General features: G+C 34.2%; 1 protein-coding gene across 3 annotated transcripts in view; it reads left to right on the forward strand.

Annotated features, from left to right (window-relative positions):
* Positions 1-20652, forward strand: part of LOC148654880 (sodium-coupled neutral amino acid transporter 4-like) — a 44186-nt gene that overhangs the window by 18201 nt on the left and 5333 nt on the right. For all 3 annotated transcript variants that reach the window (XM_088644779.1, XM_088644781.1, XM_088644778.1), the window contains exons 2-13: positions 1756-1985; positions 2571-2661; positions 2770-2885; positions 7356-7429; positions 7556-7648; positions 8493-8574; positions 11229-11311; positions 11405-11463; positions 11730-12002; positions 12099-12178; positions 12775-12875; positions 13129-13253. In XM_088644779.1, coding sequence (XP_088500905.1) covers positions 1873-1985; positions 2571-2661; positions 2770-2885; positions 7356-7429; positions 7556-7648; positions 8493-8574; positions 11229-11311; positions 11405-11463; positions 11730-12002; positions 12099-12178; positions 12775-12875; positions 13129-13253 — 1290 coding nt within the window. In that variant the 5' untranslated portion in view covers positions 1756-1872. The remainder of the gene's footprint in view (positions 1-1755; positions 1986-2570; positions 2662-2769; positions 2886-7355; positions 7430-7555; positions 7649-8492; positions 8575-11228; positions 11312-11404; positions 11464-11729; positions 12003-12098; positions 12179-12774; positions 12876-13128; positions 13254-20652) is intronic.

Here is a 20652-nt window from a genome sequence, read left to right on the forward strand (position 1 = left end):
AAACACAAACCCCCGCAGTGGTGGAAGTATATACGTTTAAACAACTGCACACTGTGTATTTTCTATTATCTTTAACTTCAATTTTAATTATCAAAACCACACTTGGTCGTTTTCCACTTTTTGCGACCTTTTGGTAGCAAACGCCAAGCTAGCCTGTCAAACGAGCTCCCTCTAGCGGCGAATCTGCTCTATGAGTGAAGAGTATAATGTATCTTAAATTACTTTATCCCGTTGTCTCTGTAATTGGATCATTAATGTATTTTCCGTTACACATTGAAATCGTGGTGGAAGTGGAATATTCGTAAATACCTAAAGAAAACAAATATATTCGGACGTTTTTAATTGCTTTTTGCTCCAAATATTTAACCAGGTGTTAAAACTGTTAGGGTTGTTTTTCTGCTCACCTCTGATAAGATTGTCCTTCATCTCACGTTTGTGTCATTGATATTTTTAAATACCTGCTTAAACAGTTAAAATGCATATGTGTTCTGTGCTGATTGCCTAGCAGTAAAGGGTGAAAATGAATGCACTTGTCAGTTGAATTGTCATATTAGTTATTAATTTGCTTAAAATAATATTTCAAAAGTGGTTTGTTAGGTTAGAAAAAGAAACTTGAATGAATATTAAAATCCAATGTGCAGAAAGTGTATAAAGAAAACTATGTACCAAACATTTTGAAATTACAATATGTAAATTGTACAGCCCCACATTAGATTAGTCTTTGTGCAGCTCATGAGATGTTTACCGAGAAACTAAAAAGGACCAAGACCAAGAAGGCTGCTGAAACATCTGTTTCATTGGATGTGTAGAAAAAGTTGCAGTGCTTATGTTTGATGTGATTAAAAAAGTAGGACTCTCTATCCACTGTCTGTGGTGTACCCTCAAATACCCTTGGTCCAGTTCAGTCATCTCTGATTTGAACTGATTAAAAAAGTTAAGTGGGTTATGAAATTGTTGTATCTTGATTGGCTGCAGTTGGTTGCAATATGCAACCTGATTACTGTAAAGTTAATGGATAATACCAAATCCCTATATGTAAAACTTACTGTTAACACATAATATTGCTCTGGATGTGTTTGCTCCCAAAGAATGAAGGCACCATACTGTTTGGTATTGGAATTAGTCTGGTACAACCAACATGTTCTCATGTCTTCTATAAACTAATACTTATTTCAGTAAATTAACAAGAACTTGAACAATTTAACCTGTCCCAGATGTCATTATTGTTTCTGTTGTGTCATAAACCTTATATTTTTCTTAATCACACCAGAAAACATTTATTTAGTTTAGTCAATAGTAATGTTGCTAAGTAAGCAAGTGACCTTATATTACAAAGGAAAATAATGCTATAGCGTTTTGGGATTGAATTTGTATCTGTGCCATATGGTTGAGTAGTTTTAAAACTAATTTCATATGATATAAAACATTCTTTGTAAGCATTGTCTAATTTATCTGTCGGGTTTAATTTATTATGAAGCTACTTATAGATAACATTTGTTGTACCACCTATTCATGTAAATGAAAACAAAAGAAAATAAGTAAAATCTGACTGAAAGTAAAGTCTGTGTAGAACGGAAGAAATTCCATCTGTTCAATCAATACATCATCTTCACAATAGGTTATTGTATCCAGTTTGTACAGGGCTAGGTCCTGGTGGTTATGGCTTCCATCACTAGTTCCTTTATTGAGAATCTGCACCATTATTCCAGCCCTTAGAATACGTTCTGATACTTTTTGTTTGGCTTTTTTTCACAGAAAGCTGTCTCCTGATATTCTTACAACTTGAGGAGCTAAAAAACAGCAAAGCAGAAGAACATCGTGTATTTGTCCCCGATTTTAAATAAGCAGCATTCAGCTGACGTTTTTGGTGACATGGACCGAATGGAACTTAAGAAAGTCAGCACTGAGCATGATGATGACAGTGCGGATAGCCTAGATGACCGATTTACCGAGCCTATTGATTCAGAGAAGGTAACAATTAATAGGTAAGTCACACCAATGTCTGACGTCACATTTCTAATTGTATAGAATTTAAAAACAGACACCATGGAGTTATAAGTCCTTTATCAGTTTTATTTAAATTGGAATTTATCGGGGTTTCAGCTATGATGTGGATATATTATTCCCTGTTTTTCTGTGCATGAATACACATTGCTATATATTAAAGAATGAATTCTAGTACTTGTTTATAAAGTAGTTTCAAATTAATGCATATCTAATATCTATATACAGTATGTCTATCATTGTTGTTGCACTTATCACAGGGAAAGGAATTAAAAACGTATTAATTAATGTCAATTCTTTGATTAGTTAAAAGTTGTTCAGTAGGTCTTCTGAATTTGCCACACTAATTCCTAATTTTCCTATGTCAGTTAGAAAACCAAAGATTCCAGTAAAGTAAATCTATCAGTTTAGTGTAGTGGATTAAAGGAAATGTTTCTGTTATTTTGGATCTGCCAGGTTTTAAGGGATTCGCACCAACATCTTTACCTTTGTTAATACTATTCCTTTTCCTTATGTAGGTCCTCCTCTTTAGCTTATCAGTAAATTTTATTTTTTATCCTTCTTAGCCAATACTGTGATGAAGACGATGCTGAAAGTCAGAAGTTTCTTACAAATGGAATGCTGAAGAAGAATTATGAAGAGTGCCATGATGAATATGTAATAATATTTGTATTTTTCTACATAAATTCATATACTTTTTGTATAATGGCTATCAAATTGACTCCAACTGCTTATCATTCTTATCCATTTTATTGCTGCTTACAGCACCCAGGGACTACCTCCTTTGGGATGTCAGTATTTAACTTGAGCAATGCCATTATGGGGAGTGGCATCCTTGGTCTGTCATACGCCATGGCCAACACTGGAATTCTGCTGTTTGTGTAAGTCCCATTCTCGTGATCTTTTGTATTAAGTATATATATTCACACAACATAAAGTTTTGCACATAAGGTGGTAACATGGGAGAGAGGTTAGTGTTTCAAGGCACTGTAGAGAAGCGTTCTAATACAATTAGCAGTGTATTAAACGTTTTCTGCATTCATGTCTGCATATTAAAAGTTATGTGATTGGAAATATTAGTAATGTTGAAGATTAAAGAAGACTGAATAACCTATTAACTTATCTGTAGCTAATTCATCTGACCTGCTCATCTAACTGATACTGAAGACAGAGCATCAGATTCAATGTCATGGCTTCTCCTGACCTTGTTCCACCTCTCAAATTCCTTTCTGTAAAAAGTTCCTCCTTTGCTCCATTTTAAATGTACTTCCATTTAGTTTCCATTTGTGTCCTCTAGTTTCATTGTTGATTCTGAAGAAGTCCTTTGGGTTGACTTTGTACCTTTTGCATACTGCAGTAATAGTGCTATTTAGTTATTTCAGGTCTCTTTGTAGTATTCTCTGTTCAAGCTGAAAAAGATTCTGCCTTTCCGGCTATCAGAGTAGAGCAGTCTTTTAAACCTAGGAATGTATGTGGTTGCTCTTCATTGGACAGATTCCGGAGCAGCAACACAGCTTTTGTAAAAGGATGACCAAAATTGTAGACAATATTCTAAAATGAGGTCTAAAAGATGCATGGTACAATTTTAACATTTTATCACTTAATTGAATCTCTTAATTGTTAAGTATGTAGCCTAAAAACATATAATTATTGAGTCTAGATGTGTTGTTATTTTTATGTTAGGACACTACATTGTATGTTTTCCAGTCGGTGTAAATTACCACTGTCTTCAGTGATTTGAAAGATATTTGTTAATGGCCTATGAATAATAATATGCCTTGTGTTTTTAAGTATAATGGGTGGAATACCAGGGAGTGGATGTTGTGCATCAATTAATTGTACATAAGGTACATATTTAAAACAATAAAAGCAGGTTAATTTTATATTGTGGACTGTGCAAATACCTTTATTATCTTTCCACCGAGGCATCTATACTTTCCAATTTCCCAGAAGGACTTCCTGCATAGTGTTAGTTCTATATGTACAGTGGTTTGTATACCCAACTGGTGAGCTATTTATATCTTTGAGGGAGGCACAAAACATATACACGTTAAGATGAAATTGCCCATTGTGAATGTTAAAATAATTTAATTGTGTTATACTTCTTAGTTATCTTAGTTCTTTATGTGGAGGCCTGAGCAATAATTGACAAAGTATAAAAATGATACATCTCTTAAATGCCCTTGCATGGTTGAGTTTCATCTTTCTCTTTAATAGTTTAATAGGCAATGTCTGTTTCCTTTTCATTTTATTTCCAGACTTATCTGTTCAGCCAGAAGGAAATAGTTGTCCAGAAAAGTTTATTAACATGTCCCCTGTCATATAGACAGTACAGTTTTCAATAAATATTGATCTGTGAACAAGTTGAAATCCAGTTTGAAGGTTGGCAATATAGCTCATCCGTGGGGGTGCAGACTCGACAGTTTAACATAATTTTGAAAGAAACTTTGCTTGGTTCTTTTTCTACTTTCACTGTCAAATATTTAGGATGAATTTTTATTCTCTCTTGCAGCTGTCTTTGCATATTAGATTAGAAAATGGAAGGTTAGTGTTTGTGTGGGTGGAAAATGAACTCAATAGAAGCCTTTTGCCGAACAGCTTTCCTTAAATTTGTCATTTTAAAGGAAAGTAATGTAATGTGGCTAAAACAAAGTTTCTCTGGGATGACTTTGTAAATGGTTACTCATTGTTAGACTGCTTTGAATGCAAAATTGCAATCATAAATATATGTTTGTAAAAAAAACAAAGTAAGAGAATAGAGAACTGCAAAAATACAGAAGTTGTTTTAGATTTCTCACAGAACTTGTCTTGTAACAATTTAATGTATATCATTTACAACATAGCCATTGACTTGCCCTTGTGGGCTATTCATAAATGTGTTTCAGTTCCAGGGATATGTAGTTGGATATTAATGCAGTTGAAAATGTATACTGTATATAAGATGCACAAAAACACATAAGCACATAAGGTGCACTGAAAAGGATAAATAAATAGAAAAATAAAAAAAGATGTTCCTCACATATTAAAAGCCTCCAAGAATAACCCTGCAACACTGAAACAGAAGCTGGTATATTTCCACTCGGCTGTAATAGACCATCAGCAGACTAGCTTCTCTGCTGATGTGGCTGCTATAATGGTATATTGCTAGAGACTGCAAGCATTACTAGTAATTTATGGAACATACTGCAGAGCTGTATGTAGCCAGTGCTTCTAAAAATGTGAGAGATTAGCACTTGCTTATTACACCCATTGCATACTTTGGGTGTTAGTAGTGCTGAGTGATCCACTGGAACTGTTGAGGGTGATTGTGTGTCACAGTGTATGGCAGACACTCTCCTGATTGAGAGGAGCAGGTGAGAGTGAATTCTAGGCTTCTGTGAGGCCCATTACACTGCCTAAAATGTAAAAACCAGAGCTGTGGAGTTTGGCCTTGTTTTCAAAGACATGAAAACTTAAGACTGTTATATAAAGAAGAGTTTTTGGCGATTAAACAAATTTTCATGTAAGTTAAAGGGGGGCATTTGCAAGCTTTATAAGATATTTTATTGCGGAAGTCCACCTATCAGTCAATTGGTACTTCAACATCTATTATTAATACATCCTTAGGTATCTGTATAAGGCTCATTCTCGCATACCTCACAAACCCAACCTCTGAAACCAACTTCTATTTTAGATTGTCTAATAATCAAAAATATCATGTAGCCATTGACATTTTTTCAGACAATACTGTTGCTGAATTTCTGTCACTCAGTGTTAATCCTCAGGAATTCAAAACTGGTTTGGTAAGTACTGAAGGCATATCATGTATTTCATGGCTAAATAGCTTATTAAATAATGGGAAACAGAAGAACAGTTGGTAAAAAGTCAGTAAAACCATATAGCCAGACAATCTTTGTTGTTCATGCTGAAAGTAGAAAAAAAGTCTTATATTCTCTTTTGTACATTAATCCTTGCACAACTATATCTCCAGAAGGTGCATAGTCCCATTAATAAATCTGGTAATGTTTTAAAGTGAGAGTTCCATTTATTCATAATTGGCTTTCTGAGTATTTTCTAAATTTCCTGTTCATTACAGAAGTGAAGGGGAACAGGGAAATGTAGGACATCCCATGGGAATATTAGACTGTATGTGACAAGTTCTTGAACTAGTGAACAACTGAAATTTGTCATCAGACTTTAGTCCAGGAAAAGAGAAACTCTATAGGTGAAAAGGGCCACATGTCATGAACCCTCTCTATCAAATACTGTTCATCATATTATGTTCTCTGGGGTGAGTTTGACAGAGTTACAAGATCAACACCTACCAACTCTGGCAGGATCTCCCAAAAATAAAGTCATTAGTCTAAAGGCCCCCCCCCCGTGTCATCATGAAAACATAATGCCAAACCCTTTTATCCAGAGTTTCCTTTCCTGATATAATCCATTAAGAATTCATTACAAATAGGGATTTGATCAATTAATTTCCCTAGATGGAATTTTTCAACAAGAAAAGTTAAATAACAGTCTCAAAAATAATTTCAGACTACAGTGTAGTGATTTATCATCTGCAGCGTTTTTGACACTTTACTTTTGCCGTTACTAAAGCAGCTGTTCACTGCTCCTGCCACCTGTCATCTCAAGTGAACAAGATCTGTGTTACATTTTGATTGGAAGAACCATGCAATATTAAGGTGATATATTATCAGCAAATGGTGAATATTTACTGTATAACCACAAAAATTAAGATTAAGTACAAACTAAACGAGAAAACATTTGCCTTTCCTTTGCTGTTATTGATTAAAGGATCCATCTACAGTACCATTTAGTTTGTTCATTATACATATATTATCATTTCACTTTAGTAGAGATCTGTACTGTTTCAAAGTGTTCGAGAGATTATACTATAAATAACAGATAAAAATGTATTTTCTGTCAGGAATATGCAGGTAACTAACCTAATCTTAGAGCTACAATATAATAATTGATAATGTGGTTGTAAACAAAATTGACACTTTCATTTCTTATACAAGAGCCAACATTGAGACATAAATTAGTGGACACAAGTGGAAACTAGATGGAAGTGTGTTTAAAACTAAGAACAGGAGGCCGTGCTTTGGATAAAGTGTTGTGAGAGTATGGTACAAGCTTCACCACCTTTTAAATAAAGTTATCCTTAATTTTTGTAGAAACAAATGTGCTATTAACACAGACAAAGAAAAAAGATAAGGTTGTTGAAACAAGTTTCAAGCTCATTGAAACTGTAAACAAAAACAACAAATTCTATAGCAAAGGTTGTACAAATGAGTTTATACAATGTGCGTGAAAAATTAGCAATTTTGGGTTTTTTTTTAATGACGTTTTCTTTGTTATAGAGTTCTTCTGCTGGGAGTAGCAATATTATCATTGTATTCTGTGCATCTTTTACTGCAGACATCAAAAGGAGGAGGTATGTTTCTCACATTTAATAGACAAGTATGTGGTAATGTTCTCTGTTCTAATGGTCCTGTGTTCTCAGGTTCTATTTGATGTGTTATTAGTGATTCATTACAACATTTTTTAATTGTCTCTGCAGGCTCTTTAATATATGAGAAACTAGGAGAAAAGGCTTTTGGATGGCCAGGAAAAATTGCTGCTTTTGGATCTATAACGCTCCAGAATATTGGCGGTAAGGGGCATCTTTAAAGTACCTTTCTAATCCATTACCAAAACTAGCATTACTACACTATTTTATTGTTCAGTGGAGCCCTAATTAAAGTTATGATTTGATCACATTGTTTAATTTTACAAAGTTTGAAGTTTTAATACAGATAATAAGATCAATTTCCAAAGGATAATTGATGAGCAGAGTTTGAGAGGATGCAATTCCCGGTCAGGTTTTTCTCTTACAAAATACTTTGTCATGCATTATATTACAGTGTCATGCTTATATTAAAATGTTAAAATCTTAGAAAATTAGGGATAGCAATTAATCATTACAAAAACATAAGTTCTAAAACCAATATAATTCCACATGACAAAATATAAAATGAAGTTGTTTAACAGCTTCACACAAAAATATAAAGCTTTAAATCTGGCTTTAAGAAAGATCCACCATACTTTCTAAGTATTTTCTCAACACAGTTCTTTACATTTGTCATATTTATTAGCTATTTAATGGGGAAAATGCAAATAACATTTAACACATTTAAAAGGCCATATACCAAATGATAAATTTAAACTTAAATTTAAATCATAGCAAAAGGTCTGATAATTTCAGCCATCTAAAGATGGTTTGTATCTATTGAAACATTTTAGCTAAGTCATAAAACTCCCCTTTTCTCTATTCTTAAAATATAATGTAATTGGATTATTTTTGGATTATTTTTCACTTTAGGTAGAAGTGACATACTGGAATATAAACATAATACAGTTTATACAGAAATCTCCACTATTACAGCCAGCCTGTGCATTGCATAGAACATATTTAATTTATTACGTTCACATTGAAATGGAGTGTTTCTGTTTCGTAGCGATGTCAAGCTACCTCTTCATTGTAAAGTATGAGCTTCCTGAAGTCATTCGGGCATTTATGGGACTTGAGGAAAATTCTGGGTAAGTATGCATTGAAATCCCTGAAAATAATTTTATATTCATGGACAGATTAGTTTTGTGTTCATTATCCAGGTGATTCAAATTCGTGTCACAGCATAGCACTTCTTATCTGCTAGATACTGTAGGTTTATTCATTTTACCCTTTTAATGAAATGGCTTTTACAATTAGTAATTCTCCACTGCATGCTTTAAAATATAAAAAGAAATATGGTTTACCATGGAATAGCTGTGTTACAAAAAGTGCCTAGAGTTTACTCAAGGTGCTGATAATTAGGTTTATTGTCAGGGCTGTCTTAACCCCATGTTTATTAAATCAAAGTTTTGTACCAGTTGAGCTCTTTGCTTTATTGAAGCATTAATTGAAGTAACATTTTTTCTATTTTAAAACTTTAAATTTGACTTGAGGTTACTTTTGAAATGCAGTAGTTAAAAGGCAAAGATAACAGTTCAAGTAATCTTATTATTATGTAATTAATGGTTCAACTATGCAACTGAGAGCTCAGCTGAAACATAAACCAACAGCATGTGTGTTCCCTGGACAAGGATTGGGAGTCTCTGACCTACAGTATGTAAAAATGTCAACAAAAGAGGCATTTAAATATTCATCAGTGCGGGTGAAACAATTCTTATAAAAACATAGTGGAGGTGCATTACCATACTTTTCCTTTTTTGTGTGTGTTAATAGAATTAAATGCTTCAGACTTTTCATATTCAGTATGCGTTTAACATTTGTGATACTGACAACCATATTATCTGCTCATTTCATATATGGCTAAACTCTTAGCTTTGACCAGTTATATTGTCATATTTTTATTACAAATTTTAAGTTGGAGTTTAGTAAAAGTCATCAGTGCCACATGCAGTAATACACTTCATCTGTGGCTTTGACCTGGACGGTATGGATGGCCCTCACATGTCGAAATTCAGATTGCAGGAAACTTGCTAAAGAAATTATATTTTGTGAACAAAATGATTGGGCATACTTCCATTCCAGTCTTGAAGAGAAAAACCTAAGGACCAGGTGACAATGATAAAATAGAAGAAAAAATGAAAAAGATAAAAAATATACCAGATTCTGTGGAATCAGCGCCCATGGGGTGAAGAGTTGGCGTCAGGCCAAGAGGGGGGTGAGCATTGACTTGCACAGTTATCTAGATTGAAGGAACCGTTACTGTGGCATTTTCACACAAACACACACTGCAGGTGACTTAACATGCAAAAGAGAGGAGAGGGAAGTAAAGGAAGACTACCATACATCTCTTCATTATTGTACCCTGTAGCTGAATGAGATAAATGAATACTATAATTAAATCTCTTGGTGTCACTTTTTTATGTGCCAAATGCATTTATAGTACTCATGTAACAAAAGGAGGCAACATTATGCTCAATGTGACCGACCTGCCAAAATAGGTTAAAAATGTAAAACGAATTTAATTAATACTAAAATATCAATTACTTAATTTACTCGGAAATAAATTGGTGGAGCTGCTGCCTCACAACTCTTAGGTCCTATGCTCAATTCTGGCCTGAGGCACCTTCTATGTGGGGTTTTTCATGTCCTCCCCATATTTCTGTTGGTTTTCTCCAGGTACTCAGATTTCTTTCTACCCGTCGAAGGCATGGTGACCAGGCTAATTGGTGTCTCTAAATTGCCCCTTTGTCCTTTGTGCCCTGCAATGACCTGGCATCCCGTTCAGGTTATATTTCTGTCTTGCTCTCTGTCCTTCCGGGATAGGCTCCGGGATACTGCAACTTTTAACAGGAATAAACAGCTCTCTGATAATGAATGGGTGGATGTAAAAATTGTGACTTTTTCCTAAACTCTGATTTTGAAAATATAACGAAGGGGCATTGTATAAAAAGCCGTGGGGTGTGTTTCTGCACTTTTAGTACTACAGAAAACAAAAGTGAAAGTAAAGACTAAGATCCACAAAGCTGTGGTCTTACAGAAATACATTTTTAAGGCCTGTAAATAACTTAATTAACAGCAAGAAAAAGGAATAGTGAATAGAATTGCTTGGGGGTAAATGTTAAAACTAAGGTGTGTGTTACATTCATGCCCAGACAAGTATTTGCACTGTTACGTGGCTTCTAACACTGTAAATGCATGAAAGATTGTGGAAAAGTTTGAATATTTAAAACTTGGAGTCCTAGATTTAATTAAATATAGTGCTTGCCAGCAGCAGCTTGTAGTTTTCATGCTTAAATCAAAGACTTTTAGAGTAAATGAGGAGACATCTCAGACACTGCAGAGACATGAAAAGCACAATTATTGATTAAAAGTGGATTCACGTTATCTTGAAATAAACATTTCTAACAGTTTTAAAAGGAGTTTCTTGATGAAAAGAATTTTTGAGCTCAGGATAAATTAATTTCCTGATGCTATGAGTATCATTATGGGTGTCCCTTTTGAAACCTTTCATAAGGCAGTGTTGGAAAATGCACACTTTCCCAACAATCAAATAGAATAACTATTTTTGCTTCTGATCCTTTTGCAGGATTTAATCACACACATGCTGGTAAAATTCTCTGTGATTAAGAAAAAACAAACCAAAATGAACCCTTTTCTCAAACTCAAACTATTAATTTATGTCATTTTAAAGTGTTACTTTACCTACACATTTATCTCTTCTGCTTTTTTCTATGTTTCTTAGTGAGTGGTACCTAAATGGAAACTACCTGGTGATTTTTGTGTCATTTGGCATTATCCTTCCACTTTCTCTACTCAAAAATCTTGGTAAGTAGCAGTGATTATATTATACAGTATCTGATTTATTTAGTTTGTTTGATGTATCTGTGCTTTAATATTACCTATGTGTCTCCTGAATAGGCTACCTTGGATATACCAGTGGCTTTTCTTTGACGTGTATGGTGTTCTTCTTGGTAGTTGTAAGTAGCATATTTTGCATATTAACATAGTTAATGATATAAGCATTTATGAAAAATATAGTAAACTATATTGAATTTCTCATAATATTCTGTCTCATTATATATAATACTTAGTGAAATGCAGTATTAAAGTTACATTAAAAATCTATTTATGTAGTATAAGGGCAAGTTTGAAATTACTGAATGTTCTTGACTATCATATATGATTATGTGTAAATATTTATTTGTGCATTCTTTGTCTTTTGTGCTATTATTCTGGTTTCTAGCTGATCTACAAAAAATCTCAGATCCCTTGCCCACTACCTTTATTGGACCACCATTATGCAAACCAAACCTTTAATGTATCTGTGGCAATGCCTTCATACATGCTACTCAATGGAACGGTCAGTCAGGATGCCGGTGATGTGGAGTTCTCTCATGGGGACACAAGTGTTCATGTAGATCAGTATTCTGAGGGTGCAGTACCTGCCAATGGAGTACACTTTGAACCTCACAAGGAAGACATGTGCAAGCCAAAATACTTTGTGTTCAATTCACAGGTATGTAGGCCACCCAAGACTCTATTTAAAGACTCTTCTGGTCATAGCTGCATACCTGGTTACTAAGTATGTGTTGCCATTCCCCTTTTTTTCCAGACTGCTTATACGGTACCCATCTTGGCATTTGCATTTGTGTGTCACCCAGAGGTCTTGCCAATCTACAGTGAACTCAAAGAGTAAGAACATCTACCTTTCCTTCAAACATAGCCATTATTCTCTCACACATTAGACAAGTCATTAAAACATCAGCAGCTGAAATTTTTTTTTTTACTTCAATTCTTAATCAAGCAAAGAATTGTTAATTATAATAGCTAAACTATATATGTAATGTTTCCTCTAAAAATGAATTTACAGTGTTCAAATACAGGGAATTAAAATACTCATTAAGGATACTGAATGTTTTTTCTATTAGTTTCAGACGTTGTATCTTAAATAATCTTATGAATAGTTCTGTGATGGATAAAATCCTAAATAATGTACGGTATTGAAAAACAATAAGATTAAATTTTGTATTTATTGCTTTAACAAATCCCGAAAGAATTGTAATCTAATTTAATAACTAGATTTTTATCTAAGTGCATGTTCATTTTCAATGATATCCCTCTATAGACAATATTCTCTGTGTATTCAGATATTCACTGTAATACAAATGACTTACAAATATTTGATTAATTACTTTTCAAAGTACTGTAATAGATTGACAGTATTTTCATATGTACAGTACGTCTTCTAAATCAATAACTGCGTTCTGTTTTTCTCTCTCATTCTGTAGTCGTTCACGGAAAAAGATGCAGAATGTTTCCAACCTGTCTATAGCTGCAATGCTCATCATGTACCTATTGTCAGCCCTTTTTGGATACCTTACATTCTATGGTAAGCCATTGTCAATAGGCCCACTCCTGGTGCTCTCTGAATCCCATTTGACATTCATTTTTTGTAAGCTTTGAATTTAAGAAATACTTAAAAAATGCATTTATTTGAGAACACCTTTTTTTAGTGTTGGTTATAATCTTTGAGCTGGATTTTTGTTTCTAGGATGTTGTGAGATGTTTTTAATAGTGCCATCTTGAGTGTCCTTTACCAAGTGTTGCTTTTGCATTGCGGACTTATTTTCCTTTTCTTGTAGATAATGTGGAGGCAGAATTGCTTCACACATTCACCAAAGTGTACAAGTTCGATACTCTGCTTCTGCTGGTCCGCCTGGCAGTGCTGACAGCTGTGACGCTCACTGTCCCCATTGTGCTCTTTCCAGTAAGTGTTTACTTCATTCATGCACACACAGTGCCCCTGTGTACCTGGGTTAATCATTATGCACAGTGTATGCTCACGAAGATGTACTATAACTTATTAAATCTTCAATTATGACTATCATTCTATCTGTATTGTGCATTACATTTTATCAGTTATGAAATACCGAAAATTTTGTTTGAAGAAATTATATCGTATATATTGATCTATGGCTTTTAAAAAACAGTTGAGTTTTCTTTTTTCAGCTTAAACGGTTTTTCTGGTCTAATGCTTTCAAAACATATTGCTCTACCTCATTTCACAGCTTTTGTTTTGTGAACATTTTATTGGCATGTATAAATAACACAGCCTATGTCAGTGCAGATTTAAAAACTTTAATGGCAGGGTACTGTAACCATCGCTGCTAGACAGATTTGTTATTCTCTGAGCTTTAAACAAACAAATGGTCATGGACATATTTGAAAGTTTCCTCACTTGGTATAGCAAATGAAAAGTAGATTTTGAGCCACGTAAATCTACCCTTCCTGGTGATGTCAACACCTCAGGCAATGATTTGATTTTAAATGGGCCTGTGCAATTATGTGCTCATTTTGTGTAGAGAAAAATGGCTAGCGAATCAACTGTGTTAGATTTAATGCATTGAAATGTGGGTACTGTGCAGCAAGGATAATGGAATGGAATCATGCATTAAGCCCTTTCCCAAAAGCTATACTAATTTTGGACACGGAAAGCAACATATAAAGTTTGTGACATTTTAATAATAGTATCCTTTTCATATATATGATTTATTTTACTTGTTTTTCTGAGGTAAATTGAACTGCAGTATATATAAAGGAAAGTGTGTATTTGAAGTGTTATATTGTGCTAATGTCATTTGTTTTCAGTAGACTGCCTGTCTTACCATATTTGGGTCTGATCTATATTTGGATATTAAGATTGACATGAAAAAGCAATAAACAGCTGTGAGAATCCTGTAAGAGCTCCTCAGCTTATAGCTCATTGCTTTGTATCATGTCATTAAATGTTTTCTCAACATACATGAGCTTTGTATTTTATATGAAGCCATTAAAAGTTAGCAGGATATTGATTAAACTTATGCCAGCACATGATGAAATTCTGATTTAAATGGACCAAATCACTGATGAGGTGATCAGTAATTCAGGATATGGTAATGCTTTAAAGATATTTTAAAAATTGTGATAGATTGCCTAAAAAGAATAAAGTTTGGACTGTGAAATGTGGTGATAATAACATAATTCTAGGACTGTATCATCCTAAAATAAAGGACATGCCAGGAAATGACCAGCAGGTGGAGTATGTTAACCATCAATGAAGTAGAAGTAGATCTGATACCAATCACCTTGATATATTGTATAGTATATCTAGGTGTTACTGCTGTTTTCCAACTAACTGTGCAAAAATAAGGATCATGCTATTCCATTCCCTCATCACGTTTCATTAAGTGTGATGTAAATGTGCAAATTAGTTTTTTTACACTACATCAAAGACTTATTTTAAGAAACAATGTTAAATCTCTATGAATGCCAATACCTAAATGTTCGCAAAGCCTTAAATTTCTAAAGGATCAAGAATTGCTTATAGTTTGTTAATTAAGTATAAATTTTAAGTCAAAGCTAATCAGAAGCCCCAAAATATGTGTACATATTTTCAGATATTACCACCATTTTTGTGCACTGAAATGTATGAAAAATAAGTAAATTAACGAACATATTTATACACACTTATTGGTGAGAAACAATTAAAACTTTTTATCCAATGCAGTAATAATTTACAAATCCAATAAAGCCTTTGTGTCACCTGTGTATTGCTGTTTACTAAACTGGCTTAATGTTGTGGATTACATGTTCATATTTTTGCATCTCTGAACAACTACCAAAGTCACTGTATTCTGTCTAGGTATCTTTCAGGATTTCTTGGAATTTCAGACATTAAATTTTTTTGCAGTCTTTTGTATTTCTTATAGTGTTTATTTTGTCCTGGAGTAATGTTTGAAGTGGAGGATATGTACAGTGCAACAGGGTCAATAATGTTGTTCTTGAGCATAATTCCTTCGATATTTAGTAAGTTAATGTCACTGAGACTAAATATCTGCAATTAAAAATGTTGTTAGCTTTATGTGGGTTATAAGGAAGTATTATTATGTTCTGTAGACAGGTTGACACCAAGTTGGTTGTTGACCATTACAGTGTGATAGGAGTATTTGAGGAGTGTTTAGTTGTTTGCCCATTGTAATGTTTGAAATATATTGTGAATGCTAAATTTTAGCCTTTCATGTACACTGCCCGTAAATTTATGTTTTCATTTTTAGTTTTTCCCCAGTTTCTTCAGTTTTTACAGTTTTTCTGAGCCGTGAAAAGTTGGTTTGTACTTTTGCCATGTTTAATTTATAGGTTCTTAATATTATATAAAAAGAAACTCATTTATATAGAATAATTAGTAAATTAAGATAATATGCATCATAAACATTATAAAACTAATCTTTAATGTATTTATAAATAGCAGAAATGTTTGATCTGGAATTGGCCGTTTAATCCCAGTCCTTGAAATGTGTGCATAGACATTGGATCAGCTCTCTTTATCTTAGCTACCAATCATTTTAACTTAAAGAGATAAAACATCACAGCGTGCTTTTGATGTGGAATTCATGGTGCATTCAAGCAAAACCAAATGACCTGAGTTTATTAAGACCTTTTTTACAACATTATGGTGCATCAGCTTTTTATTGCATGTGGTAAAATACTTAAGACACCAAAAATGTATTTGCAGAAGGTATCCTCATTTAGAGTGATTTATTTTACTCGCCTGTCTAATTCAAAAACCTTAATAGGTCTGCGTGGCTTTCTTCCAGAGCTGCCACTTATTTCAGAAATATCAGACAAAAGCAGAGGAGTGGCTAGAACAAGCTCCATGTGCTTTCCCGCTTTAGAAGACCTTTCTGTATCTGTTGTAACCTAAATGGCTTTGTAACAGGACCTGCATGATCTGAAAAAATGTATACCATGAGTGAGATATTCTTGAGGGGCATGTGAGATTTGGCATTTAGGGATGATTTTTAGATAGTCCATATAGCACTGATGTTGGAAATTTGTTTTGGCCTGTGCTCAGACTCCATATTAGCTCTTTTAAAAACTCAGGATTTATCAAATTGTGCATTATATTTAACTATTCATTCTCGATACAAATCACAATACATTTCAGAACAGTTTAATCACAGTGTATTTTTTCTTGTTCTTAATTAAGCTGCTTAACATTTTTCTTTCCGGAATCTTTTTCTACATTACCTCAGATGGGAATGAAAGACTTGAGATGGATCTTTCTAAGTACATCCTGGTTAAAGTAAACCAGGATGTACTTAGAAAGATCAAATAGCAAAATAAATTGGATCTTTTAGCTGTTAGTAATCATATGAGCAAGATGTGCAGAATGGCTCTGCCTCTTTCTTACATTCTTATGTAAATTATTGAAGCAGCATTTTCCAAGGCACATGAGTAACTGGACAGGATTCCTTCCAGACCTCACATATTATGTGGCAAACTGTATTTCAGTAGTTCAATCAGATTCTAATAAATGTGATATAGAGATTAAAGGAATTAGAGGTTGTTTTCTGTATCTCACCTAACTGAAGGAATGGATGCCTAAATGTAATAATGAAGCTGACTGAACACCCACCTCGCTTTTGCAAGGAATGAGCAAGGGAGCTTCTGTAAGCTGTGAAGACAAGGTGGTTGGAGGGGTGTGAGAAAAATGTACAAAGGGAAGCTCATGAAGTGAGATATACAGTGTACACATAAGAAAACAGAAGTAGGCAAGATAGGAGAGATCCAGTTTTCTTCCTAAATTTGTGTTATAAACTCCATTTGCTTGACACTCTAGAGTTACCTTAGTAGGAAGATGTTTTTGCAGCAATATATCATTGGATGATCAGTTACGTTAAGCACCAAAATTCTGTTGCCTCAGTTTGTCTGCAAATGCTACTCTCTTTCATGCAATTCTGTTTCTTTTATATATGTTTTTTATAATCAGAGGTTTCCATCTCCGGGCCTCAAGGTCTGGAATCCAGCAGATTTGATGTGTCTCCTTCAGTTAAAAACCTTGATTCAATTAAACCTTATCTTGTTTAGTTTATGCCATTTCCATAGCCTTCAGCTGTTGACAGTTTATGGAAATGTGTCCTGCTGAACACCAACCCTTGTACTGGGCAGCAAGGGAGAGAGAGGGGTGTTTTCTGGGTGCTCCAATTTCCTCCCAGTCCAAAGACTTGCTCTTTCTTGGTTAATTTCTCTTTACATTTTTCCCAGTATACATATGTGTGCCCAGTGATGGGTTGAGATGTATATGCATGCCCTGTGATTGACTGATGTGTATGTGATGGACTGCTGGGCGTGCATGGGCCTGTGATGGACTGGTATACTATCCAGGTGTATCCTGTCTTGCAACTACTGTCTGTTGACTTAGTCCAATGAGGCTTTCATGAAGTTGAAGCCTAAGTTGTTATTTAAAGTGGATGGGTGATCCTTAAATTACTTACTGACACATGTCTTGAATCTATGCTAGCTTATTTCAGTAGTGGGTTGGCCTTTCTGTTCCCTTTTATTTCAACACAGCTATTTTATTGCTTTTATCAGGAGGCCAGGTGACTACGTAAAGGTCAAATTGTAACTACGAAAATACTGGATCCTGCTCAAGTACACAGAATACCCTATTACAACCTCAGCCTGACTTTTTCATTCATAAGAAGTTTCAGATAATGGGTTGAAATTTGTTAGAACTTCCGGTACTTCTGTAGTCACAAATGCTGTGGGCATCAATGCTTGTTTTATATAAGTTAGTGTTTTTTTTTTATTTCTTGGAATTTCTTTAATGATTGAAATTTTTTATTTAATCTCAGGAGGGTTAGCTCTTAAAACATACCTAGTTCTATATGTGAAGGTTACTTCCATGCTGAAAACGAGAAAGAGTGAAACACTTTTTTTAGCTTTGGAACATTTAGGTTTGGTCTGAACACTTCAGTTTAGTTTTACTCTTTCTTCCTAATTTTCAGCCTGGAATTAACCTCTTATTGTTAAATTGTTTAAGTTATGCTTCCTTAATTTTTTTTGCAATAAATATATTCTTAACTTAAAAGCAGTTGTAGTTACAAAATTTAGAATATTTATATTATTTATATTCCATTATTTAGAATATTTTTAGAGTTTACAGTGTATTATTTATTAGTCTAGAGTTTCCAGAGTTCCAAGAGCTTGCTAAATTGTTTTTGAAATGTGTTAAATTATGGCACAGAGATAAGGTGCCATTACAGTGCTCTTTGGTTAGTGTTAAGTGAATTATGGCATGATGTTATTTAGTAATCACACCTCCTGGCTGATGCAAACCTCCTTTGCTGTTGCTCATCTCTCTGTTTAAGTTCACCTTTAACTGTTAAGCCTTTTAGAATCCACCCATGTTTTCAACAGCCAATCATTACACAAGTGGAGCTCAATGATATACTCTATTTGAAACTTGTGAACTTTTACCTACTTAGGATCTGAACACAAGAGCCACATCCCTGTGTCTCATGCATATCCTCCTACTACAATATTCACGAATGTCTTTACCTGAAAGTGTTACATACTGTACACTCAGATATGTTTTATGACCTCATCTGTCAGCAAAGGCAGAATGTGTTTTATTGACTGTATTTAGCTATTTCAATGGATTACACTATTAAATTGCCACTAAAGATAAATAACATGGAAGTGTTATGCTTTCCCATTGCACTACAGCAGGAATTTCTTCTAAAATGTTTGAGTAAAATTCAAAGGCATATTAGCACCTTTCACAATGGAATAATCAAGTAGTTGTTTATGTAGTGAGTAATTTGACTCAAGCGACAAATTTTGATTATATGCAAATGATAGATTGAGCAACAGTTTTTCAGTTAAATCTAAAATAAATAAATTCATATACCGGGCAGGTAACCTAACAGTTAAAGGACTAAGATAATGGGGGAACTGTTTACATTAACATTATTATTATTATGTACTACAGATTCAGCACTATTGTAAATGTAAAAACCATTCATTATATCCTTTTCTCACAGTGCCTTCCAACAGTATTCAGAATCTGCAAAGATTCTGTGTTGTACCACACGGAATGTGAAGTGTGAAGTGGTTTAACTTCACTTTAGGTTAAATGCATTGGTCCCTTGAGTTTCCTTTAGGTAGATACTGAATTTCATGCTACAACTCATATAGACTACTCAACCCTTGAAAACTAAGCAGATTTTACAATACGTCAAGGATAAAGAGTTAGAGAGGTGCAGATCAGGAGAGGGTTACTTATCCCTTTACTTACAGTGAAGTCGGTCATTAAGAAGTGGACTATTATTTCCCCAAACACTCAATGCTTAGATCAGGCAGCCACACTGAACAGAAGAAAAAGGACAAGCAAGAAACTAGTTAAGGATAACACAGTAAAGACAACAGTGATCAGAGTCACTGTTGATGTATTGGCAGTATCCAGGTCCCTACACAAACCTGGACTGTATGGGTGAAAGAAAATATTACTAAAAAAAACTCATCTTAAAGTTCCTTTGGCATATACTGCTGACTTGTAGCAGAAGGCTTTATTGTTAGAAGAGATAAAAATTGAACTTTTTGGTCTAAATGCAAAGTGTTACATCTGATGCACACCCAACACATCAACCTAGGCTACTTAAACCCATCCTTCAAGCGTGGTACTGACGACATCAGAATGCTTCTTATCAGCAGGGACTGAGTGATGATTAAGCAAACTGTAGGTGAATCCTAGAGGAAAACTTGCTTAAGTCACCCAAAAATATAAAACCATACCATAGTGGTTTAGCAAGAAGAGTGGGAATTTGCATTAGCAGCTCACTTGAAGTCCTGACGTGAATCTATAGTACATTTTTGGAAGAAATTGAAGATTGCAGTCCATCAATAATTGTCAATGTACTAATTAGTCATAGCTGATTGAATTTTGCCGAAAAGTTATCAGCAAAGGTTACATCATCCTACTGTGCAAAGCTGGTAAACACCTATCCAAAAAGGCTTAGAGCAGTAAATGATGCTTTTATCAAATATTGACTCAATCATCTGAATATTTATATAATCGGTAAATCATAGCTGTTTTGCAGGTTCTGCTGATATTAAGCCACCTTCACCTTTAACAGTATTCAATTTCACCTGTACAGTGCTCAAAAACATTTTATTAGAAATACCTAATTAATCAAAATGTGATGTTATTGGTAGGGCTGAGTACCCTTTCAAGACACAGCAGATAGGCCATAATTCAACTTTTCTTTAGGTGGAATGTTCAATGACTTTTATCTGTTCATCATCTTGGAGGGCTTCTGTTGTAAAATAAATCATCTTTGTTTTTC

This window comes from Lepisosteus platostomus, chromosome 9, assembly GCF_059453375.1.
Source record: "Lepisosteus platostomus isolate fLepPlt1 chromosome 9, fLepPlt1.hap1, whole genome shotgun sequence".
Taxonomy (NCBI): Eukaryota; Metazoa; Chordata; class Actinopteri; order Semionotiformes; family Lepisosteidae; genus Lepisosteus; species Lepisosteus platostomus.